Source organism: Borostomias antarcticus (assembly GCF_949987555.1).
Source record: "Borostomias antarcticus genome assembly, chromosome: 25".
Taxonomy (NCBI): Eukaryota; Metazoa; Chordata; class Actinopteri; order Stomiiformes; family Stomiidae; genus Borostomias; species Borostomias antarcticus.
This window is the reverse complement of record NC_140258.1, coordinates 9,572,202-9,598,371: the sequence shown is the minus strand read 5'-3', so window position 1 is coordinate 9,598,371 and position 26,170 is coordinate 9,572,202. Positions and strand designations below refer to the sequence as shown.

At 43.6% G+C, this 26,170-nt stretch overlaps 1 protein-coding gene across 3 annotated transcripts; it reads left to right on the top strand.

Moving 5' to 3' along the window:
• The first annotated feature begins 702 nt into the window (after positions 1-702).
• znf318 (zinc finger protein 318) lies at positions 703-24,963 on the top strand. Of its 3 annotated transcripts, XR_014631029.1 has the most exons (12): positions 703-1,099; positions 4,007-4,125; positions 8,662-9,274; positions 9,709-10,999; positions 11,152-11,240; positions 11,693-11,792; positions 12,440-12,753; positions 15,112-15,300; positions 15,912-16,005; positions 20,289-20,407; positions 20,577-24,544; positions 24,642-24,963. XR_014631029.1 is itself a non-coding variant. In XM_084458832.1 (11 exons), the coding sequence occupies exons 1-11, from the start codon at positions 821-823 to the stop codon at positions 24,282-24,284; spliced, it is 6,915 nt and encodes a 2,304-aa protein (XP_084314958.1). In that variant the 5' UTR covers positions 703-820; the 3' UTR covers positions 24,285-24,963. The 3 variants fall into 3 exon arrangements, 2 of the variants coding, with proteins under 2 accessions (XP_084314958.1, XP_084314959.1); XM_084458832.1 differs by having other exon boundaries at positions 20,577-24,963; XM_084458833.1 differs by lacking the exons at positions 20,289-20,407; positions 20,577-24,544; positions 24,642-24,963 and having other exon boundaries at positions 15,912-16,438.
• Positions 24,964-26,170: the final 1,207 nt, after the last annotated feature.

Sequence of the window (26,170 nt, the reverse complement as noted above, 5' to 3'; positions counted from 1 at the left end):
GTATGATAACCATTCTTGAGTGGTAGCTGTATCGTAGTTATCAACTCAAGTTATCTACCCCCTTAAGAAAATGACATTTTAGATGCTGGTGCATATCCTGATTTAGGCTCATGTACAGATCATTTGTCAATATCTTACAATATTGTCCTTGGTATTATTTTAAAGGGGACCTTCTAAGCTTTAATTTAAGCCAAGTTGTGAATCTTCCTGACCAACATAGAGGTCACTGGAGCTCTTTAAACTGTCATCAACACACATTTTTACACAATTTTTGGCTAAACTGTATAGCCTACTATCTTTTAGCCCTTGGCATTCCATATTATTTGGCCTAACTGATCCTACCTCTAATTTTACAGAGGGATTCAAAAAAGTTCACTCATTTTGGCCCAAAAATGGAAAAACTGTAAACAACAACAACAAAAAACAAAGGGGTAAAAAATATCTTCGAATGGAGGATAGGTAAATCCCATTTGGGACAGAAAGGGTTCACATGTTTTCTCAGTCGAATATCAAAAAAGTACATTTGTTTTACGTGACCTTTATATTGAAATTCCTCGCAAGAACAATACCGTGTGATCTCGCGAGACCAGGATGGTTCAGGGACTCGAATCGAGAGGATACCATGCTAGAGAGCGGTCTTGCTTAATGTTAATTAATTAGTATTTGCTACCTATCTACATGCTTGCAATATGTGTACAAGTATGTGTTACATGCTCTAATTTGTAATTCTTAATACTAAAAAGTCGAATTAAGCTTGATAAATTATAGCTAGCTCGCTGGCCTGCTAGTAGCTAGCTAGCTAACGTTAGCTAGCTTGAAAATGTACGGAGGTCGGCCTCCACCTCGAGGAGAGTATCCTCCGCCCTACGATGGCCGAGGTCCCCCGCCTCATGCTTCACACCCTGGGCCTGGACGGCCTTATACTCGGCCTCCTTTCCGAGAAGAGAGAGGCCGGCCCCCGGTTCACCAGGGTTACCAGGACCACGGACCGCCGGACCCATACAGACGGTCTCCGCCCCGCAGGAGGTACCCGTCCCCCGGGCCAGGAAGCGACCGACGGGCGGGCGGTGAATACTGGGCCAGTGGCCCTCCGAGAGATGTGAGTATTAGTACGTTAGCATTGATATTTAGCTCGTTAGCTTACGATTCTGTCTTTCTTCCTATCCAGTCATAACATGTCCATGCAATCATGCTCATGCAGTGCGCATTGCATCGTGTTTCTGTAAAGTCGGTTTGCATAATACTCTCGGTTCATAATCAGTTCATTTAGTCTGCGGGTACGTGGCTGGGTCTAGCGGGCTCAATAGAGAGGGTCAGGAAGGTAGCTGGGTCTAGCGGGCTCAATAGAGAGGTTCAGGAAGGTAGCTGGCTCAGTAGAGAGGGTCAGGAAGGTAGCTGGGTCTAGCGGGCTCAATAGAGAGGGTCAGGAAGGTAGCTGGCTCAGTAGAGAGGGTCAGGAAGGTAGCTGGGTCTAGCGGGCTCAATAGAGAGGTTCAGGAAGGTAGCTGGATCTAGAGGGCTCAATAGAGAGGTTCAGGAAGGTAGCTGGGTCTAGAGGGCTCAATAGAGAGGGTCAGGAAGGTAGCTGGGTCTAGCGGGCTCAATAGAGAGGTTCAGGAAGGTAGCTGGGTCTAGCGGGCTCAATAGAGAGGTTCAGGAAGGTAGCTGGGTCTAGCGGGCTCAATAGAGAGGTTCAGGAAGGTAGCTGGGTCTAGCGGGCTCAATAGAGAGGGTCAGGAAGGTAGCTGGGTCTAGCGGGCTCAATAGAGAGGTTCAGGAAGGTAGCTGGGTCTAGCGGGCTCAATAGAGAGGTTCAGGAAGGTAGCTGGGTCTAGCGGGCTCAATAGAGAGGTTCAGGGAATCTCGCTTTCATTCACCCTATTTACGTTTCAGGAAAAAACCTAAAGAGTTGAAGTTTAAAATTGAGCTGCAAAATCCATCCAACCAATGCCAACAGTCACCGAAACATGGCACACCAGTCCGGTGGTGGTAGGGGCACTGTGTGTGCAGGCACCTTAATAGCTGGCGAAAATAGCTGGTAACATTTTAAACCTGGGCAAGAAAGAATGCAAATAAAGTGTAGTCGCTGACTTGCCCCCTAGTGAATTCCAGGAAATCTGTCTGCGTCCCGATTTGCTCGACGACCGGGCACTATTGTTGTGCTCAGTTGTTCTGGAAACAAATGTAAGGAAAATGTTTCTATACATTGTCCTTTTTGATGGTACATTTACACATAAAAAAAAAAAAAAATCCTGGATAAAGTAGGTGTATTGCTCAGGACCCAAGGACATGCATGTGTCGCATGTGCAGTTGTTTGCATCAGTGGTTCTCCAGAATACTGTAAACATTTTTTTTATGTGCCAGTTTCGAACACGGGCACTAGGATCCACAGCATCTTTCAAGAAAGCTGCTTTAGCTAAGCTAGCTAGCTCCGATTATACAGTGTTTACATGTGTAGCTATATTGTGGCTAAACCTGCATAACGGATAAGTGGATAATGGATAAATTCACTATTTGGACTTAAGGGCCTATTTTCAATCTGTTTTACATAAACCTGATTTGAAGGTCTCTAAGCTGAAACGTTGACAATGAAGTAGAGAAAAGTGTATGCAATTTTTTATTTGAAAAGCTAACCACCTGTCATTTGGCTCGTGAAGTCGTGATTCGCTAGCTACCACTTGGAGTTTAAACTGGAACGCCCCTCACAACTTGTTTTCTCAGCTTGTGAACTCATACCACTTCTCTACCCCCAGCTCGCTCTGCAAGTCTTGGAACAAGATGGGAGTCCCCTGTGTAATTAAGTGAAACTTTAGTAAAACTTTAGTAATTTTATTAGCATTTCTGTGCGCATGCAACAACAGTCAGTAAAGCAAAATTGAGCCAATCAACTCGCTAGTCACAGTACAGCGCAAGCCCAGTTTGTAACAAAGCAAGCTTTTGCCACCGTGCTGCGTAGAGGTGCGTGCCAGCCACAAACCTACAGAGAGAAGATCAACTGAAACCCCAAGAAGTAGCCTACCTGCCAGTCCAGGGACATTCCCCTAAATGTAGTTGGTCGTAATTTTCATTCATTTCAAAATATAATTCCCCCCCCCCACTTTTTCTAATCTCAAATTCCATTTATTCTGCCTGCCACACTCAACCGATTGCTCAGCTGCTTGCTGCATTTCTCTCACTGCAACGTTGCGTTTCTCTCACTGCAACTTAACCACGCCAAGGTAACGAGCAAAACCTGGTATGGATTTTCAGAGACTTGGCTGTTCTCACGCAATGAGAGTGGAGAATGGGCCCAGGTCCAGGCACCTGTGCTAGCCTGCTCATTGGGAGCAATTCGAGGTAGTTGCACAAGGACACTTCGACATGTGGACAGGAAGAGTCGGGATTCGAACCGCCGACCATACGGTCATTGGATGATCTGCTCTACCTCCTGAGCCACAGGCGCCCCAAACTAAATTTATACTTTGAACTTTATTTTGCTCAGTCTAAAACAAATGAAATTGATTTATATATAGTTTTTAAAAATGGTAATTTATAAAAATAAAAATAAATCCCTGCATAGGTCTGTGTATTTCTCTGCTCACGCATCCTTCTCACCTTTTTCACCTTTTTCAGTGTATTGCTGTATCAATTTTATTGCACAGCCCTAGTCACAATGTGTCCCTGTGTACCTCCAGAAATGTTTTGGCCAGTCGGATCACAATCCGTCCTCAAAATGTTTTGGGTGCATTTACACCTGTACTTTCATGTGGTTTAGCACGAACCCAAAACACATTTTAATGCCAGGTGTAAAGGGGGTACACAGTGGTATGAACAAAACAACGTTCAGGTACGTACACATACTATTTACACATACGAAACTGGAGTATATCGAGGCCTGATATTGAGTTACATGAGTTGATCTCAACCATATGCGTATGCTATGTCTGGTATATTAAAGCAATGCCTGCCAAGGTTCCGACTTTAGAGTGTAGAGTCATCTTACTGATTTAACATTTTCTGTCTGCAGAGATCCCCATCACTTCCCCTTGGTGGGATCCCAATGGACCACAGTCTGGTGATCACTGTGGGCAATGAGCGGACTAGACCTGGAACTGGTCCCCCTCTGAATCCAATGCCTTATAACAGGTGCTGTAAAGTCCATCTATACAGAGTACTTACATTGATTTTGATGTGTAGACCTCCATTGTATAACGTGTTACTGTTTTTTAACTTAATTAATGAATAATATTATTACTATTTACATAAAGATGTCGATGCATCGCCCCTTCCCTAGTGAGTGTGGACAGTGGGATTGGCACGTGCATTGGCTGTCAGTAAAAAAGCAGCAAGCGAAATTGAGCCAATCAGCTCACTAGTCACAGTACATTGCGAGCCCAATCTGTGACTTGCTGTTTGGAAAAGCCGAAACGAAGTTGCCACAGTGGTGGGTGCCAGCCACAAACCTACATAGAGAAAGCGTCAACCGAAACCCCCAAAAGAACCTGCAAGTCGGAACGCCCAGGGACCCTGTCCCCCTCACATTTCAAAATCTAGATTTTAACCCCCCCCACACACACACATTTTTTCTAATCTATCAAAATAAATTTTGCTTTGCCTGCCAAATTGTCTCCGCCAATAGCTCACCTGTTTGCCTGCTGCGTTAAGATAAAAATTTCTATCACTGCAAGGTAACCACTGGTCAGGTAGGAGTAGGACATAGGCTAGTAGCTAATTCAGCCTGTGAAAATAGGCTTTAGTTGTGTAACTGGTGTGGCTGCCCTTTTGTACTTGTTTTTTCGTTAGTTTTCATTAACAACTAGAAAGTAAATTTCCTGGAGAAAATGTGAGGTGGGCTAGCTGCTGCAGCTGTATGTAACAGCTACTGCTAAAACTACTATGGACCAGGTAATCTCCATGCACCCACCGGCGAAGACCGTGCGTCTCTAGCCCACTCAGGGGCTGAGTTGTGGGGTCTGTGGCGTGGACAGTGGCATGGTGGTGAGACTCCGCCCCCTCAGGTCAGAGATGGTCGAGGACAGTGTACCCCTCTCCAGACCACCTACCCGCCCGCACCGGTGAAGACCATGTGTCTCTAGCCCAATCAGGGGCTGAGTTGTGGGGCCCGTGGCGTAGATAGTGGCGTGGTGGTGAGACTCCGCCCCCTCAGGTCAGAGCTGGTCGAGGACAGTGTACCCTTCTCCGGGCCACCTACCCGCCCGCACCGGTGAAGACCATGTGTCTCTAGCCCACTCAGGGGCTGAGTTGTGGGGCCGTGGCGTGGATAGTGGCGTGGGGGTGAGACTCCGCCCCCTCGGGTCAGAGTAGGTCGCGGGCAGTGCAGTGACGTCCGGGAAAATATAGAAATATGAGTTTGCAGCCTGAAAAAGAGTGTCATTCTGAATATTTCATTGAATATAAGGAAGGAAAGAAAGAAAGAAAGATGGATGGATGGATGAAAGGAAGATGGATGGATGGATGAAAGGAAGATGGATGGATGGATGGATGGATGGATGGATGGATGGATGGATGGATGAATGGATGGATGGATGAAAGAAAGAAAGAAAGATGGATGGATGGATGGATGGATGGATGAAAGAAAGATGGATGGATGGATGGATGGATGGATGGATGGATGGATGGATGGATGGATGGATGGATGAAAGATGGATGGATGAAAGAAAGAAAGAAAGAAAGAAAGAAGGATGGATGGATGAAAGATGGATGGATGGATGGATGAAAGATGGATGGATGAAAGAAAGAAAGTAAGAAAGAAGGATGGATGAAAGAAAGAAAGAAAGAAAGAAAGAAAGAAAGAAAGAAAGGATGGATGGATGGATGGATGGATGGATGGATGGATGAAAGAAAGAAGGATGGATGGATGGATGAAAGATGGATGGACGGATGGATGGATGAAAGAAATAAAGGATGGATGGATGAAAGAAAGAAAGATGGATGGATGAAAGAAAGAAGGATAGATGGATGGATGGAAGAAAGAAAGAAAGAAGGATGGATGAAAGAAAGAAAGAAAGAAAAATGGATAGATGGATGAAAGAGAAAGAAGGAAGGAAAGAAAGAAAGAAGGAAGGATGGAAGTAAGGGAAGGAAGGAAGGAAGGATGGAAGGAAGGAAAGATGGAAGGAAGGATGGAAGGAAAGAAAGAAGGACGGGAGGGAAGGAAGGATGGAAGGGAGGATGGAAGGAAGGAAGGAAGGAAGGATGGAAGGAAGGAAGGAAGGAAAGATGGAAGGAAAGAAAGAAGGAAGGATGGAAGGAAGAAAGGAAAGGAAGGAAGGAAGGATGGAAGGAAGGAAAGGAAGGAAGGAAGGATGAAAGGAAGGAAGGAAAGAAAGAAGGAAGGAAGGATGGAAGTAAGGGAAGGAAGGAAGGAAGGATGGAAGGAAGGAAGAAAAGGAAATGAATGAAGGATCGAAGGAAAGAAAGAAGGAAGGGAAGGAAGGAAGGAAGGATGGAAGGAAGGAAGGAAGGATGGAAGGAAGGAAAGAAAGAAAGGAGGAAGGAAGGAAGGAAAGAAAGGAGGAAGGAAGGAAGGAAGGAAAGAAAGAAGGATGGAAGGAAGGGAAGGATGGATGGAAGGAAGGAAGGAAGGATGGAAGGAAGGAAGGATGGAAGGAAGGAAAGAAAGAAGGAAGGAAGGATGGAAGGAAGGAAGGGATGGAAGGAAGGAACGATGGAAGGAAGGAAGGAAGGAAGGGAAGGAAGGAAGGAAGGAAGGATGGAAGGATGGAAGGAAGGAAAGGAAGGAAGGAAAGGAAGGAAGGAAGGAAAGAAAGAAAGCAGGAAGGAAGGAAGGATGGAAGTAAGGGAAGGAAGGAAGGATGGAAGGAAGGAAAGGAAAGGAATGAAGGATCGAAGGAAAGGAAGAAAGAAGGAAGGGAAGGAAGGAAGGAAGGAAGGATGGATGGATGGAAGGAAGGAAAGAAAGGAGGAAGGAAGGAAGGAAAGAAAGGAGGATGGAAGGAAGGAAGGAAAGAAGGATGGAAGGAAGGGAAGGAAGGATGGATGGAAGGAAGGAAGGATGGAAGGAAGGATGGAAGGAAGGGAAGGATGGAAGAAAGGATGGAAGGAAGGGAAGGATGGAAGGAAGGATGAAGGAAGGAAGGAAAGAAAGAAGATAGGGATGGAAGGAAGGAAAGGAAGGAAGGAAGGGAAGGAAGGAAGGCTGGAAGGATGGAAGGAAGGAAAGAAAGAAGGAAGGAAGGAAGGATAGAAGTAAGGGAAGGAAGGATGGAAGGAAGGAAGGAAAGGAAAGGAAGGAAGGATCGAAGGAAAGGAAGAAAGAAGGAAGGGAAGGAAGGAAGGATGGATGGAAGGATGGATGGAAGGAAGGAAAGAAAGGAGGAAGGAAGGAAAGGAAAGGAAGGAAGGATCGAAGGAAAGGAAGGAAGAAAGAAGGAAGGGAAGGAAGGAAGGAAGGATGGATGGAAGGAAGGAAAGAAAGGAGGAAGGAAGGAAGGAAAGAAAGAAGGAAGGATGGAAGGAAGGGAAGGATGGAAGGAAGGATGGAAGGAAGGAAGGAAGGAAGGAAGGAAAGAAGGAAGGATGGAAGGAAGGGAAGGATGGATGGAAGGAAGGAAAGAAAGAAAGAAGGATGGGAAGGAAGGATGGAAGGAAGGATGGATGGAAGGAAGGAAGGAAGGAAGGAAGGAAGGAAGGAAGGAAGGAAGGAAGGAATATGAATGCTACCACAGTAGTCAATAAAGGGTGCCTGTACAGAGAGCATGCACGTGTCCCCAAATTCAAATCCCAACTGACACTGAGCATCCTCTCATTCACTTCAATGGAAAGGCATGTTGGCTTCAGACAGCTCTCTCTCAAAAAGTATAAAGGTCACAGCCTAGATTTTGACACCGTATGAATCCTGAGAAAATGCTGAACATTTTAGGCTATTATATGTCCGTGTAGCTTAAAAACTGTAGGCATTGCGACAAGTTAGAAAAAGAGTAAAAATGCAAAATTAGCAGCTCAAAAGCTAGTGTGTTGCCATACGTTTCAATGAGGAGCGCAGTTGCCGAACAAATCGTCATACAGCGAAAACTATAAGTCACACGGCTTAGATACTTACATTGTACGAATCAGCACAGTTCTGTGAACATTTTGATGTATAATATGTGTGTGAGCTTTCAAAACTGTAGGAGTGCCAGCAGTTTACAAAATGTGTGAATATTTTCAAAGCAACTGCTGCCACCACTCTAAAAACATAACATTTCTGAACATTCCAAAAGCATTTCAAGCAGTTTCAATAGGACAAAAAAATGTTTTAAAAGTTAAATTTCTTAAAAACTATAAAAAATATCAAAAATCTGAATGGATCCGTTCAAGAGCTGAACGTCATGAACATTTTAAAGTTTGAATGAAGTTTCTAGCACAAAGTATGAAGAACTAGTTAAGGTTCAAAAAAGCGGGGAGAATAATAAGAAAGAAAGAAAGAAAGAAAGAAATAGTGGGAATATCACAAGTTGGGCTAGCTTCTGCAAGCTAGCCCACCTAATAATAATAATAGCCTTGGCATTTAGTAGCTTATTTAAATAAATAAAAAGTCTGTGTTTTTCTCTGCTCATGCATCCTTCTCACCTTTTCTTTTTTAACCAGTTTGCATGCTTGTTATTAGTAATAATTTAGAATTATTTATCATCCTTTTCAACCATATTATTCTTCCTTCAGAGACTACCCACCAAGACATGCTGATGGGCCAGACGACCGTGGACCAAGGAGGCGGAGTCTCAGTAGAGGGAGGAGCCGTCCTCGTAGTCGCAGCAGAAGCCCTGATCGAAGCAGGGCTAAGAGCCGTGCAAGGAGCAAGAGTCGTCCTCGCAGTCACAGTCGCAGTCCTGACCGAAGCAGGGCTAAGAGCCGTGCAAGGAGCAAGAGTCGTCCTCGCAGTCACAGTCGCAGTCCTGATCAAGGCAGGGCTAAGAGCCGTGCAAGGAGCAAGAGCAGGCCTCGCAGTCAGAGTCGCAGTCCTGACCGAAGCAGGGCTAAGAGCCGTGCAAGGAGCAAGAGCAGGCCTCGCAGCAGGTCCACAAGCAGGAGCCCTGAGCAGAACCGTGGCCGGGCCCAGAGCAGAGGAAGGAGTGTTGGCAGAGTCAAGAGTAGGAGCCGCAGCGTCAGTACCAGCAGCACCAGTAGCAGTAGCAGGAGCCCCAGTGTTGCCAAGAAGCCTGATGAGTTCAAGGAGTTGCAGATGGCACGGCGCCGTAAAGAGATTGAGCAGATGAACAGGCCCACCAAGTCCATCCTGAAGAAGCACCCCGACTCTGAGGATTCCCCTTCATTGGTGAGGGGGCATATCAAACATATCCTTTTTTCAATCTTTTTTGTGTCCATATGTGATGGGCTTAATTGTTGAATAGTGGTGTGAGAATTTTTCAAACGCACAGTTCTGAACGTTTGGTTAGGACTGAAGTAGTGGAAGGAAAGAAGGAAAATGGGAAAGTCAACTCAACACATTTACTTATTTATTTATTAGCTTTCACAGGAAAAAAAATCTTTATGGTATTTTGGTTTTCTGCAGCACAATGAAATAACCTTTACAAGATTGCACAAGATTGCATATTGAAGGGGCAATTACAAGCACATTTACAATGCCGTATTTTCTCAATATGGCTTGTGGAACTGTATTCGTTTCACAGTATGGATTGAATTGAACTTGAATATGTGTACCGTTACACCATTGTTGAATGCTAAACAATCTGTCATTTTTTCATACAGAACATTGACTCTCCAAGAGATCCTGTAGAGAGTGCCAATGTGTCCAGAGAGGCTGAGCGCTTCCTGACTGCAGTTAAAGGAATGGAACCCAACATGTTGGCCTCCTTGCTGGGAGAGTTGAGGGAGGACTCACACATGGCCCAGAGCGCTGGTCTCAACCCTGCCACCCTCTCTGTGATCCTTGGCCTTCTGGGAGGAGTGGCTGGGCGACAGGAGGACAACAGGCAACAGACAGACATTGAGGATGAGGAGAAGTTCCTCTATGGAGATGAGGATGAGCCACCGGAGAGATCCAGGGCCCCGACTGAAGTCCCCCGTCAGCACAGTCTGTCAGAAATCTATGGTGATACAGAGGCAGCGCCCTATGACTTCACACCCCATTATGACATGTTGAATAAGGCATATGGTGCCCCAGTTGTGGCTCCACCACACCCACTGGGCCATGCTGGTAGTGGAGAACACACACCCAAGGGCCATCAGCAGCAGGTGGATATGAGGTATCACAGCAGGTCTATCACCCCTGACCGAAATATCAATGCTGAAACTCCTAAACTTGACTACCCACCAGGGACTGGCCCACTGGATGAGAAGGAGAAGCATGAAGTGGAGGAATATGAGAAGATCCAGGACTTACTCAAAACCATTGGGCTAGACCTTGGGGTAACTGAAATCAGCAAGATGGCTGCCAGGACTCAGGAGCGCTTGCATGGGAAGAAGCCCCCCCCAAAGACCCCCACCCGTCGCCCGGGAAAGAGAAGCCGACGCGACTCTTCAGGCAGTTCAGGCAGCAGCAGACATGGGCGACAACGCAGCAGTCACAGTTTCAGTGGGAGCAGAAGCTCCAGTAGCAGTCGGAGCCGGAGCCGAAATTGGAGTAGCGGCCCTGAAAATAAAAGCCGGAATAAGTCCTCCCCGTCTGACAGACGAAGTGTCCATGTGAAGTCTAAAAGCTCCAGAGAGGTGAAGACTGAGGCCAGCGATAGGGGGGTACCAGTGCCGGAGAACGTCATGTCTCAATCTGCTGATCCACAAGCACCAGCAGGGCACCCAGCTCTTTCCATGCCTGCCTACCCTCAAGCCCAGCCACATGGTCTGGTAGCTCCAAACTATCCACCTCCTGGATACGGGCAGTATGGGAACTACATGCCTTACATGCCTCAACAGTGGCCAATGTACCCGCCTCCATCCATGGGCGTACCACCTCAGTCTCCTAATGAAGATTTCCAGAATGTCCCAGCCCCTCCATTTGATCGTTCATATCTTATCCAGACAACAGAATCTGATGTGAAGGGTGAGATTTTAAATGCCTTGAGTATGGGGAAATGCAATTATTTGTTTTGGCCAGGTTAATGTTTTATTAATTTCAGTTGTCTGTTAATGAAATGAGTTTTTTTTTGTTGTATTATTCATAAATGTTTTATATGTTTACCCTTTTTTCTCCAGGTAATGGAAGGGCAATCTCTAGAGCAGGCATCAGCCATGAGAGGAGAGGTTCAGAGGAGAAAAACAATGAAAGTCAACAAAAACAAAAGGTAAAATTAAGTATCATAAGTTATCTAAAATTGTAATTTGATCAAACTAGTGCAAAGTGCTCATTGAACTCACTAAATTCAGACCAGAAAGGAGCCGTTAACACCAGGGGGGCGATAAATTAAAATACAAATAAATGGGTTTGAGCACCCAACTTAAGTCATTAAGAGTACACACGTGGAGAAAGTACCAGAGCTCACTATCTGAGCTGTGAATTGTATGTCCGTCGTGGTTGTTCTGCGCATTCCCCATTTGTAGCCTTCCTGAATGTCCTATGTTGTGATCACTAACACATGCATGCATGGTATGCCATCCTCTACAGACCCCAGCCTATGCTGCATAGCAGTCGCCTTTTCTAGTCAGTCTGGCTATGCTAGTCAGTCTGGCTATGCGAGACACACAACTTTTTGTAATATTTAGCCTTACTTTCATTCTACATTTATGCAATCACCAGGTGCTTGAGGAACGAGAAAAACTAAGAAAAGATAGAGACATCCGTATGAAGAAGAAAGAGTATCTAATGAAAGAACTGGAGACACTTAGAAAACAGCAAGGTATGTCTATCCCCTCACACACCCAAATGTTTTTCATACATGGTTCCCTAAAGCCTAAAAAATCCTTTGTTTGTTAATAATAAGACTTAGATGTTTTCTTCTTATTAGAACTAGTAGAAGTAGGGCAGGGTATTGGTAAAGACCTCACGATACGATACGTATCACAATACATGGGTCATGATACAATGCGTGCCACAATACATTGCAGTACGATACAATACACATTGCGATACTATACATAATTTACTGAACATTTTAAGATACAGCTGAAAATACAACTCCATCCCCCGCTCCCTGGAGGTGATCCTGAGGGCGGAGGGAATATAAGGACATTTTAAATCCATTCAAAACATGAATAATATAAATATATGACCGAATTATATCCATAACTTTATACATCTTTATCTATTCTGTCTTGTTCTGTATATTTTACTTATGCAAAAAAATAAATATTTTTTACTGTACCACTGAAAATGTATACAGTATCTTAGAAAAAAAAATATTGTGATGTATTGCTGTATCGATTTAATTGCACAGCCCTAATTTGAAATGGTTTTGATGTCTAAGGGGGAGTGAAAACCCTATATAAGAAATGATGTATGATGATGATTTGCTTTTTACCTAGTTGTGGCTTGTTTGTCCTGTAGGGGAGCTTCTCCGGACAAAGCGCCGTGAGAGAGACGGCCACAAAGACCCTTTACTGGCAGAGATCAGTCGACTGCAGGAGGAGGTGATGTCCCAGATCTCTGTGCTACGTAAAGAGCACGAGGCAGCAGAGAAGAAACGCTCGGAGATTGATAAAGTGGCTATCATTTTGGGACTGAGTGCATCTGACAAACCACGGAAAGTTAGCAGGGCCTCAGGAGATCTGGAACAGCCACCATCTGCAGAGAAAGAGAAGAAGCAGAAGCAAGACCGCAGCTCAGAGAAGTCACCAGTGGTCAAGTCCACCTCCTCTAAGGTAGAATTCCATATGCAACTCCACACACAACCGAGCTGAAGTACTGGTAAAACTCACTATTCTGTTTTCGTCATTTATATGGTTAAATGTCAATTCAACGGATGTCAATCGGATGGTTTCATCCAATTTAAGTGATTGGCTTGTGGCTACTAAAATAACATGAGCTTTATTTAATTTTAATATTCCCTGTTGTTGATTCCTGCAGATAGCTTTTTTTTGTTACATGCTTTGGTTATTTGAATACAAGAAACACATGATGATTAAATTGGCTTATTTGTGAAAGGTTTTAGATATGTATATGCTTTAAGAATGATAAATATTGCAGTTATGGTAAATGTTAAATAATGTTTGTTTGAAGTGAAGGACCATTTTAAGGCAAAAATGTACATAGCATATAGGCCTACTTCCCTCATCTTACAAAGCATGCTCTCAGTGGTTAATGATGGGGTGCCCAAACAAATTATTCAATTTGTCATCCACATGTATATAAATACTTAGTGTTTAGTTATTCATGGATTAGCAGCAGTTCCCTCAACAGTTGCAGTACTTCCATCGAATCAGTAGCAGCATAGATATGGTAGTTATCAGTTTCTGATGTTCGGACAACATTTTCAGATCTGCCTTTCTCTGATAGTTGTCTCTTGAGATGCCAAATTGCATTCTCATTAATTGGGAGGTGCTTTTACCATCACGTTTTATAATAGCCTAGAAGGCATCAGAAAATGGTTGCATTTTATTGACATATGAGTTACATTACAATTATTTGTTCTTCAGGTAGGGAACTTTGCACTAGTAGGTTTGTTTATGCTTTTGAAATGACAGTAACAGTGAATTATTTCTACACAGTTTACTTTTGGAAAATAGTTTGGATTCAATTCACTCTGCTACCAATTCTATTGAATGTATGAAATGTATAAAATTGGAGCAGTCTGCCTTGGCAGTAGAAGAGTGGTCTCAACAGATACTGGACAACAAGCCTTTGAGAACAGTGCTTGTCATGTGAGCCCTTTCTTCTCAACTGCTTTGCTCAGGCCACAGATCGGTGCCTTAGAGAAGATTTTCATCACTTAAAGGAGTAGTAAAGGGAAAATGCATGTTAAGCCCTGTTTTAAGGTTACTTATGATCATATACAATGGTTCAGATCAAAACGTTGACAAAGCTATAATTTTCGAGAAAGCGAGAATCGAAAAATCGAGTTTAACATGTTTTTGAATGATTTTTCAAGATGCCCACCTACATCCATTGTATGATCAAAACGGTGGTAGAGCAATTATCAACTTTCTTGAAAATGCTAGCTTTGTCAACGTTTTGATCTGAACCATTGTATATGATCATAAGTAACCTTAAAACAGGGCTAAACATGCATTTTCCCTTTACTACTCCTAAGGACATAGAAGAAACTGAGTCAGGTTAGGGAATTCGAACTCATAAATAACCATTGAGTAACCTCCTCAAGGCTGGAACACAGAACACCTAAGTGGCATGGTAAGTGTTTTTGTAGATCTGAGTTAAATTGTTTTGTACCCTCTTAAAAGTTGCATTGTGTAAATAGTAACCTGTAGGTGTGCTCACTAGCTCCAATGAGTCCCAGAAAGCTGTAGTCTATGTTAGGGCAGTCATGAAAAAATGTGTAAAGCATGTTCAAACAATTTCAAACACATTGTACATCAAGTCCCCTGCATTTTTCAGGACAGGGAACAAATATACAAAAATAGTTATTATATAGTCCATCTCACTGCTCTATAACTGAAAGAGTAAAAGTGAGACTTGTGACTGTAATATTTCTTAGAGCATGTGAGTGGAGAGCGGAGCAGGTGGATTTTGATTGGAGCGTGGAGCGGGTTTCCAAAAGGCCGGAGCGTCGGCCTTCTCTAATGCAGCTTTTTCTTTTTTTGGAGTGGTAAGTTATGTGAGCGAAGCAGGGAGGAGTCTGGGTGAGTGATGAGCAATTTTGAGCGGAGCAGCAGAGTTTGAGCAGGCGAGTGGAGCGGAAGAACAGCCCTGTGAGCATGGAGCGGTATTCTCACCGCTCAACTCCGCTCACATGCCCTGTTCTTATACCGAGGCAGATTATCTTTCATCACACGTGTCTTATTGGGCTAAAATACTTTAAATATAATTTTGCATGCACCCTCCCTCTCCCAGAAAGTACTGTGGTACATAACAGATAGTTAAGATTCAAAGTGTTGTGGTTTATGTCAGTTTTGTTGCTAAATCAAATTAAAAAGGGTCCACGTTCTCTTGTACAGTAGATTTACACAATGGAGCTTTAACACTGCACTTTCTTCATTCTTAACTGTTTGTGTTGTGTTGATTCAACAGTTTTGCTGACCCTTTTAACTTGTGTTTCTAATTAGATGGCATCATCAGCAAGAGCGTCTCCAGACAAACAGCAGAATGTCCCAGCCAGTGCCCCGACTCAAGTGATGCCCATCGACCCGTTTGAATACTATGATGCGGGGAATCATTGGTGCCAACACTGTAATGTCACCTCTGGTTCCATGTTCGATTTTTTCACACACTTGCACAGCAAATCGCACAGAAAGGTCAGTGTGCTGTTTTGGATTATATTCCCACACTTTGTGAGCCGACATGATGCAGTCTCCTCCCTTGTTTACATGTCTAGTGCTAGATAGGGCTGGTACAATATCATTTGGCGATTATGGATGACAGCCGTGATTTAAAAAAAAAAAAAGACAGCAGCCACAACCATTGTGATAAACATTTAAGATATTTTCCAGTTTTATTTCAAAGTAAATAGGCCTAGGTTTAATCGTTTTCAGGATTATTAATGATCTACCTTGTGAAAGGTTTTGAGGGAAAAGGCAACCATTTCTTGTTCTAGCAGCTGGCAGATACATGCTCTCATCAATAGGTGTTAGGAAACGAGAAATATGAAAATGTTATTAAGCAGGAGATACTAACTTCATGAAATGAGTGCCAGTTACTAGCAAACTAATACAATTATTTGAATGTGGTCCAGGAGAGGATTGTGGCACAAATGTTTGGTTTTATGCTGTAGAACATGTATTATGGTGATCAATTATTTACAAGTATAGATTGCAACCCATAACGTAATGTTGGTGAGAAGTGCTAGACTGACTGACATTGATCATTTCAGCTGTGCAGTTATTTGTCTAATTTTGGCACTTCACAGACCCAGGACCCATATAGCAGACCTTGGGCTTCAAGTTCCACAAAAAATGAAAAGAATCACTCTTCAGAACAGAAAATGACTAAGCCTGCTAAAGGTAAACAGAATGTTTTTTCTTTTCTTTTGTTCTAAAAATAATAATTGTACTGTTAAACGTTGTTAGCCATCTTCTACTTCTAGGTTCTGTTCACTGCTGGAACACTGCAACAGTATTCAGTCACTGAAAACAAAACAATGCAGAAGAAGTAAGAATCAGAATGTTTCACATGCGCTGAGGGATTCATTTTGATCTACATTGCCAGTTGCCAAAGACTTCATAATATAATATTTTATTTAATATTTTAAGAATATTTATATATTTTATTATATTTTATTTTATTTGTGTGTGTTGACTTAAAGAGCATATTGCAGGTTGGAGACCCCAGTGAGTCGATGTGTAAGAAAATTATGTAGGAATTAGATTTTCATAAAATTATATATAATATACACTACAGTGAGTTTTTGTTACCTCCTCATCTAAAAAATCGACAAACCTGAAGTGACGTAGCAGAAGAAAGTCCAGCGTTCAACAACAGTAGAACAACAAAACAATGGCTAGTGTTGCGATATCTAGCAATATTTGTGATTTTGAGCTATACCAATCAAGGGTATCTTTGTGGATACTATAGTTAATATTAATTTGGAAATATGAATAAGAGGAGTCATGCAAAAAAACAACCAAGTGGATAACCTTAGGCTAAGATGAACTTGAACTAGAGTGTCCACGGCTACTTACACGCCTCTGGAAGATCCTTAAAGTGATCTGGAGGAGAGGGAGAGTTGCCGCTGAGGGGAGGTTCGCCGAAGGAATCTGGATTCCAAAAGAAGAGAACTTGAGCAACATCGGGCAGTTTCGCATCATCTCGCTGCTCAGCGTTGAGAGCAAGATCTTTTTCAAAATTTTGTCCCAACGCCTATCAGTTCCTTTTGAAGAATACCTACATCGACACCTCAGTCCAGAAGGGGAGAGTCCCAGGAGTACGTGGATGTCTGGAGCAGACGGGAGTGGTGACGCAGCTGATCTGGGAGGCAAGAGAGAGCAAAGGAGACCTGGCAACTCTCTGGCTCGACCTAACCAACGCCTACGGATGTATCCCGCACAAGCTTGTCGAAACAGCACTGTCAAGACACCACGTTCCGGCAAAGATCTGCAACCTCATCATGAACTACTACCATGATTTCAGCACGAGAGTCTCCTCAGGTCAAGTAACATCTGTCTGGCACCGACTGGAGAAGGGCATAATCACCGGCTGCACGATCTCAGTGTCTCTCTTCTCTTTGGCCATGAACATGATTGTTAAGTCTGCAAAAGTGGAATGCAGATCTGGGACTCTGGGTCAAGATCTGGGACTCGGCAGCCCCCCATAAGAGCCTTCATGGACAACTTAACAGTGATGACAACATCTGTTCCCGGGTGCAGGTGACTCCTCCAGGTGCTCCCTGCTGATTTACTAGGGCTGGCCCAAGTAATTTGAGTATTCCACTGTTCGTTCAGTAGGTTGGTATTCGGACCTCAATTCAGTATTCGGAGCTTCATTTGCAATGTTCTGATACTCCAAACCAATACATACGTCGTTATAACATTACACGTAGTGACTCGCGAAAGTGCAACTAAACAGAAGTAGATTTCATGCTCTTCCCTTCCGGTGCTACCACACATACACACAAACAAACACGTGTGCGCATGTGTGGCAGCACCGGAGTAGAGGAGAGACAGGGGAAAATGCTTCTTAAATTGTCAGCCCTAACCTACAAACTTGCTATTTAGCTAGCATATATTATTTTTCCTTTGTAAACACGACACAAGCACATTGTTGAGGCGAGAGTTGGAGTGAGTAAAGCTGGAATAGGATGACGTAGCCTACGTTTGGTAGCAACAATAAATATTTTTTAAGCCATTTTGAGTTTTGATTGATTTTGGTAGGCTACCATCAGCCTCTAGTTTATCGTGGTAGTAGGGCTGTACCAGACTCAGAATTTTGTGAGTCGAATCAGATTCGCCTGTACAAACCAGAGTTTCGACAATTTGTTCTTTCTTTTTTCATATGCCTAGGCTGGGGAGACTGCGGGAGTCGGGACAGCTGTCAAACTTTAAACTCAAACTTGCAGGCAGCACAATAAAAGACACCTATTTTACTTGCTAAACATGTATCCTCTAGCCCACATTGTCCATCTACTTCAGATGCCCCCTTGTTTTTATGCAGTGATTCCCTTAGCCTACATTACGGATGGGCGATTTGAGAATAGTCTCCTCGACTGCGCATTTCAAACCGTGCGCGAATAGGCTCTGCGTTGGGCAGCAGTCAACAAGGAAATGTTTTGGCTGTCACTAAAGCATTTTCATGGATGTTAGAGCTCTGTCTATAGGAAAATGTATTTTTCCAGTGGATATATTAGTTAATACAAGACGATTGATCTAGGAAAGCAGTTTTGTGTTGTGATATGCCATTTGGGAAATGCATGTGATTGCTGGCGCACAGGAGGCCAGGAGGGGAGAGGGGTTCCCTGCCTTTTTTCCTCCACGATATCAGTCTTAAGTCTCCATTTACTGCACAACAGTAATAGCCTAGGTCTAAAACAAATTATTTGGCTGTCCTATATAAATCACAAGGCAGATGAGTGGTCTGTCCTATATAAATCACAAGGCAGGTGAGTGGTCTGTCCTATATAAATCACAAGGCAGGTGAGTGGTCTTAGATCCCCCGGCGCATCTTGACTGTGGAGCAAAATATATGACTGCTTGACTTAAAGAATCTCTTTTAACTTAAGGGTCTTCGACTGATCATTTGACTCGTTGACTTTCAGGGGGCAACCCTACTGTTTAGGCTAGATCTATTTGAAGCTACATCCTGTGTCTAAACCCGAGCTGGCTACTATAGCTAGACTATGCTACTAGCCAAGAAAAAGATAGACTTGAAGTTGATTGCTATAGCTCAAATTCATAAATCATCTCTTTGATTGCTACTGTAGGCTATAACGTTAATGTGAAGACGGCATTCGTAACGCTGGCTAGCTATCTTTCAGATGCAATAATTAGGATAGCTGTGTGAATGGTTTACCACAACAAAAATGTCAGGATGAATTTGCTATTTCGAGTTAGTGTAAGTTGGCTGCAGCTATGTGCTATTATAGACCATAGACGTCTATTGTTGCGACAGCCTGCAGGGTCAAGGACTCCCTTCCGCTACGTCATAGCTGAAATATGAAAAAAACACAATATATCTGCCTTGGTTTCTGTAAAGATGGATTTTTTAAGATTTGTAGTTTTTAAGCCTAGTCATGAGATCAAAAATGTCAAATCTTTTATTTTTTTTATTTTTATCAACTTGCAATATGCTCTTTAAAGGGAAATTACATTATATGCCTCTGTAGCCTCTAAGCACATGTAATGTCAATTCTTTACAATAAACTTAAAAAACAATCAGAAAATTGCATTATTTGAGCTATAAGGTGAAGAAACTGAATTTGCTGGTTAGAGACGGCAGTATTTTAAAAGATTCAGAAAACCAACATCCTTTGCACAACAGGCAAACATGCCAGGGTATCTGATTGGATGAGTGAGCAAGAGAAACTCAGTCCCCAACTACCCATGAAAGCTTTGTTGTGCACATGAAGAATTGCCCTCAGAAAAATCACGGGTGTGAACAATAAAATTTAAGAAGGTTGTCAGAAGAGGGCTGGACAGCATAGGCTGGGGTCAAGATTGCATGCATGTGTTTGTTATGTTGTCAGACTCCAGCAAGCAATAGAAATGGTTCAAATACGGTTTACAATTAAAGTCGAAGTTTGACTCCAAAAGCAAGAAGACCGCAATCCTTATGCAACCACATACATTTTCTGACTGAGAATAATCCACAAAGTTTCCAGCAGCTAAGAATCTTGACAATTTTCAATTAGATGAGCCCGGACTCCGTGTTCACCTTAAAGGTGAAATTTATTGTGTGTGTGTGAGTGTGTGAGTGAGAGAGAATGGGTGGCCATACCTCTGGAAAGTTGCATAGACATCATAGCTGTCAATCATACAAAGCACCAGCCCCCCCCTACACATTGTAGTTTTACATTATTTCACGGCTGAAGTTATCAACGTGTTTCTGCCAGAAGTGCCAACATTATTTTATTTACATGGAGCGAGTCCAGTCAAGGGGATCACCATCACCTACAACTTTGGATGGTCTAGAGTTGGTGTCACTTACTATTACTGTCATAAGGGAATTGTGTTAAGCTTATTAACCTTTTCCTCTTACTACAGGTACAGTACTCTCTCTGGAAAGCAATCTAAATTTGACCATTCTCAGTTGCTCTCAGTTGGTTTGACCCTCTCTGGTTTTATCTCTCTCATAGGATCTGAATTCTTGCTGCCTGTGAGGGGATTTTACTGCCAATTGTGTGAGGAGTTCTATGGTGATGCAATCTGTGCTGAGGAACATGTCACAAGTCACACTCATAATGAGAAATACAAGGTACTGAGTTGAGAGTGACATTTCCCCTCCGTATCTTTATATTAATATTAATGTTATATCTTGTAGTTTATAATCTTCTATATAGTATGGAGACATTTTAACTGAATTTATTTAATGTCAATTTGGTCTCTCTAATGAATTGTCAATGTGTGTGTGATCCTTCCACCAGAAACAAATGTACGAGAATCCACTCTACGAACAGAGAAGGAACCTGGACCGCCAGGCTGGACTTGGTGGAAAGAAGTACTCAGGGCTCAAACGGAAGCATGAAGATGAAAACAGAGACAGCAAAGAAAAGGAGGAAATGCCTAAACACAGCAAAAAGGATGAGGATAAATCCAAACATAAGAAAAAAAAGGAGGAGGAGCAAAAGGCTGAGAAGGCAAAGCCCAGCAACAAAGAGGAGGAGAAGACAAACTATAGTAAGAAGGAGCAGGAGAGGCCGAAAAGTAGCAAAAAGGAGGAGGAAGAGAGGTCTTTGTGTACTAAGAGGGATGGAGAAGAGAAGTACAAAAGCTCCAAGAAGGAGGAGCCTGAGAAATACAAATATGGCAAGGAGGAGGAGCGATACCCATACCGCAGGGAGGAGGAAGATGGGTATAAATATCGCAGAGAGGAAGAGGATAGATCTAGATACGGCAGAGTTGATGAGAGGTATAAACACAGTGGGAGGAATGTTGAGGAAGAGGAGGAAAGGTCCAGGTATAGTAAGGGGAAAGAGCCCAAGCCCAAATATGATAGGAAAGAGGAGGCAAAGAATAGATCAGAGAGAGAGGAGGGGAAAAATAGGCCATCTAATAAAGACAAGGCTGGCCGATCAAAGGAAGAGAGTCCAGGATCTACAAAGCAGCCAGAGAAAGCTTCCGAGAAGATCAATGAGCCTCCCAAAATTATCTGTGGACCGAGTCCAGCAATGAGGGCAAAACTGCGCAAAAAAAGTGAGGAGGCAACTAAAGGTGTACCAAATGCCCCTCCTGTCTTTGGAAGGTTCAGTTGGAAGAAAAAAGAAAACCAGCTTGCAAAGGAGGCTGAGAGAGTGGCTGCCGAATTCTTAAAGGAGGAGGAGGCAAAGGCATCAGAAGGGAACAATGAAGAAGAGGACGCTTACTCAAAGTCTGTGGCTATGGCCAAGAACATTGCTATCAAGCTGTCAGGCAGGACTGGCGTTCCCCCAAGTAATGCCTGGGTACCCGGACAGTCTAACCGTGGCAGAATACGTCCCAATGCACCAACACGTCCCAAATGGGTGTATTGCAAACCTGAACCTTTGAACACCTTCCTCTCTGTCGGGGCACCCAGTACTGGCAGCGTGACCCCTCTGCCAGTGACCCCTCTGCTAGTTGCACAGAGCCCGTCTGTAAAGGATTGTCTGCTGTCCCAAGATGTATCCAAATCCATTGGTGGCCAGGAGGTGGTTTTTAAAAAGCCAGATCTGCCAGTTCTCTCCTCCCCTCCTGCTAAAGTGAAGCCCCCAGAGGCTAAACCTGCCACAATAGTGTCTATGATGACAGTGGAGTCAGATGTATCTGCACCAGGGGTGCCTGAATGTGAGCAGAACAGAGCAGTGCAAGTCCAACCCCCTCCTTATATCGCGAAATACCCGAGTGAGGTGGTCCAGAAATCAGAAAAAAAGAAGTCTAACCTTGCTAATTTATTTGACATCCTCTACAGCAGCAGTGCCCCATCCAGCACCAGCACTGCAAATAAACCAGCTGAAATTTGTAAAGGCAGAGCAAATGACTCAAAACCCAGTGAGTCCTTGCCGTCTGTAGCCCCTGAAACCATGCAACCACAGTCTCAACCTCAACCCCAAACAGAACCCCAGCCTCCACCTCAACACCAAACTGAACCCCGGCCTCAACCCCAAACAGAACCCCAGGTTCAACCTCAACACCAAACTGAACCCCTGCCACAACCTCAACCCCAAACTGAGCTCCAGTCTAAACCCCAACCTCAGCCCCAACCTGAATCTCAACCCCAAAATAAGCCCCAGAGTAAACCTGAAGCCCAACCTCAACCCCAGCCCCAACTTCTACTTCAGCACCAACCTCAACCCCAACCACACCTTGCCGCAGATCCAGAAAACAGTACCAGTGCTGACATCGATATTCAGGACCCAAAGAAGTCCGAGAGTGGGGTTGGGTCTGAGACACTCTCCAGTGAGGTGAATCCTGATGATGCTTCTTCTGCCAACATCATTGAAATCCCTACAGAAACATTGAATCTCCCAATTGAAGTGCTAAGCTCACCCCAACCACACCTTTCTCCAGATCCAGAAAAATGTACTGGTGCTGAAATTGACATCCAGGACTCAACAGAGTCTGAAAGCCGGGCTGGATCTGAGACACTTCCCAGTGAAGTGAATCTTGATGATGCTTCTTCAGCCAACGCCATGGAAATACCTACAGAAACATTGGATCTCCCAGCTGAAGTAACCTCACCACAACCCCAACCACACCTTTCCCCAGATCCGGAAAACAGTACCAGTGCTGACATCGATATCCAGGCCCCAACAGAGTCTGAGAGTAAGGTTGGGTCTGAGCCACTCTCCAGTGAGGTGAATCCTGATAATGCTTCTGCAGCCAACACCGTGGAAATCCTTACAGAAACATTGGATCTCCCAGCTGAAGTGCTAACCTCACCACAAGCCCAACCACACCTTTCCCCAGATCCGGAAAACAGTACTAGTGCTGACATCGATATCCAGGCGCCAACAGAGTCTGAGAGTAAGGTTGGGTCTGAGCCACTCTCCAGTGAGGTGAATCCTGATGATGCCTCTTCAGCCAACGCCATGGAAATCCCTACTGAAACACTGGATCTCCCAGCTGAAGTGCTAACCTCACCACAAGCCCAACCACACCTTTCCCCAGATCTTGAAAACAGTACCAGTGCTGAAATCGACACCCAGGACCCAACAGAGTCTGAGAGTGAGGTTGGGTCTGAGACACTTCCCTGTGAGGTGAATCCTGATGATGCTTCTTCAGCCAACACCATGGAAATCCCTACAGAAACATTGGATCTCCCAGCTGAAGAGCTAACCTCACCACAACCCCAACCACACCTTTCCCCAGATCCGGAAAACAGTACCAGTGCTGACATCGATATCCAGGCCCCAACAGAGTCTGAGAGTAAGGTTGGGTCTGAGCCACTCTCCAGTGAGGTGAATCCTGATAATGCTTCTGCAGCCAACACTGTGGAAATCCTTACAGAAACATTGGATCTCCCAGCTGAAGTGCTAACCTCACCACAAGCCCAACCACACCTTTCCCCAGATCCGGAAAACAGTACCAGTGCTGACATCGATATCCAGGACCCAAAGGAGTCTGAGAGTGAGGTTGGTTCTGAGCCACTCTCCAGTGAGGTGAATCCCGATGATGCCTCTTCAGCCAACATCATGGAAATCCCTACAGAAACACTGGATCTCCCAGCTGAAGTGCTAACCTCAACACAAGCCCAACCACACCTTTCCCCAGATCTTGAAAACAGTACCAGTGCTGAAATCGACATCCAGGACCCAACAGAATCTGAGAGTGGGGTTGAGTCCGAGACACTTCCCAGTGAGGTGAATCCTGATGATGCTTCTTCAGCCAACGCCATGGAAATCCCTACCGAAACATTGGATCTTCTAGCTGAAGTGCTAACCTCACCACATCCCCAACCACACCTTTCCCCAGATCCTGTAAACACTACCAGTGCTGACATCAACATCCAGGTCCCAACAGAGTCTGAGGGCGGGGTTGGGTCTGAGACACTTCCCAGTGAGGTAAATTCTGATGATGCTTCAGCAGCCAACACCATGGAAATTCCTACAGAAACATTGGATCTCCCAGCTGAAGTGCTAACCGTAGACTTTGATTACGACTTCAACTTTGAGTGAAAACGGACTATTGCTGCCTCATGAAGGAGTCTCCTTTAGGTAGTCCAGGTACAGTGTAATGTAGAGGTGAATAAGTAGTGTCTCTCACACATGCTCCAAGACTTAAGGTTGACTTACAGGCAGCTGAAATTTGAATGGATGTCGGAAGTGGAAGAAAGACTTTAGACTTTGTTTTGCAAGCCTGTGGTTCTGATAAATAGATTCTGATCAATCTTACTCATTCTGATGCATACAGCAAAACTTTTCTTTACTTCTTAAAGGTAAAGTACTGCATATTGTTTGATTACTGTGTTTTTGTTATATATATATATATATAGTTCACACTCATAAACATTTTTGTTTTCTCCTTTTGGATAGTTGAAAGGTGTTTGAATACAGGAACAAGAGTGCTCTCGTTTATGAAGCAATTCAAATTTGGTAAGAGTGCAGCGTGGACCAAAATATCTCAGAAGAATGTTTGGTTTGAAAACTGCACCATGTAATATCTGTCACTCTTCACAGCACCTTCCTGAAAAGATGTGGATGAATGTTATTGAACACAACATGGAAATATTGCTCGTATGTTATTCCATTATGTTTAACTTTAAGTACTATGCTGTATGCTCAATGTCATCCCATATATTAAACTGTATCAAAAATGGTTGTCCTGAAGCCAGTTGTTTAAGTATCTCAAATAAAATGCTGTGACCACATTTTCTCTGTTCTCATGTGTCAGACTGTGACATTACTAGATATTTGTCCAAAGTGGCCTTATTATCTATCCATAGCACTATTGAACAATACTGTAGATATCCAGACACCTGTGTAGTGAAGACTGTTCTGCTATTGAACTGAAATTATTTTGCAGGCTGAATATTAATGTGGTGGTTAGGTCAACTCAATGATTTTACTGATCATTTTGTAAGTTCATTGTTTATTTAAATACTAGTCTGAAGTATTTGGTCACTTTAGGCAGAGTGCTAACAGTGCACCACCACCTCAGTCCATCAAAATTGCATGGGAAAGCAAAGCCGTCTCAACAATGGAAAAAAAGGTAAGGCATCAGTGAATGTGATCAGTACAGTAGAGCATACTTGTAACAAGTATCTAGTAAATGTGCAGTGGTGGTAGGTGAGGAATGTTTTTTTTTTTTTTTTTAAATGGCAGTTTTTCCGAAATGTAAACATTTTAAGTACATTTTGTTGCCTGTCACAATCGTTTGAATTGAATTGCCAGGTTGCTTTATTCCACTGAAGTTATTTATACAGTACTGCTATTCAGCGCAGAGGTGCTCTTTATAAATGGCTTTGGTTAGCAGGAAAAATAATCAATTAACACCATTTCCAGTAGATGCCACTATTGAGACACCGGAGGCTTAGTCTACTGAAACGCCTATCAACTGGCAAACTTTCTTATGCATACATAGTAGCCTATTTCAAATTGGAATGATGTGCTGAAGGTATTGATGCATAACTGAGTTCCCATTGAAACAGTACGGGGTCTCAAATCACATGATCAAAAGAGTTGTATGGCCTGCTCTTCAGCAGGTAACTAATTAACCTACTGAAATCAGCTGGGTTAGTGCTAGGGTGGGTCCAATACCTAGTATTTCTACTTTCGGAAGGCGGGTTTACACCTCTGAATCAACAACGACCCCACTTCCAGTCCCACGGATGTACTTTTCTGATATGTCTTATCTACAGTAGAATATGGGCCTGTTACTTTGACCAACTTTGTCAGTGATGAATAATTCAGCATGGCTATACTCTAGGGCTAGGCTACAGATGAATGCCAAGAGGTCCTGGCTGAATCACTTCCACTCACTGCATGTTCCAGCTGATCGAGGACCTGCCGTCCACAGGTTCACGTTAGGGTACGGCCTGTGCTACTATCGATAAGTGGTGGGG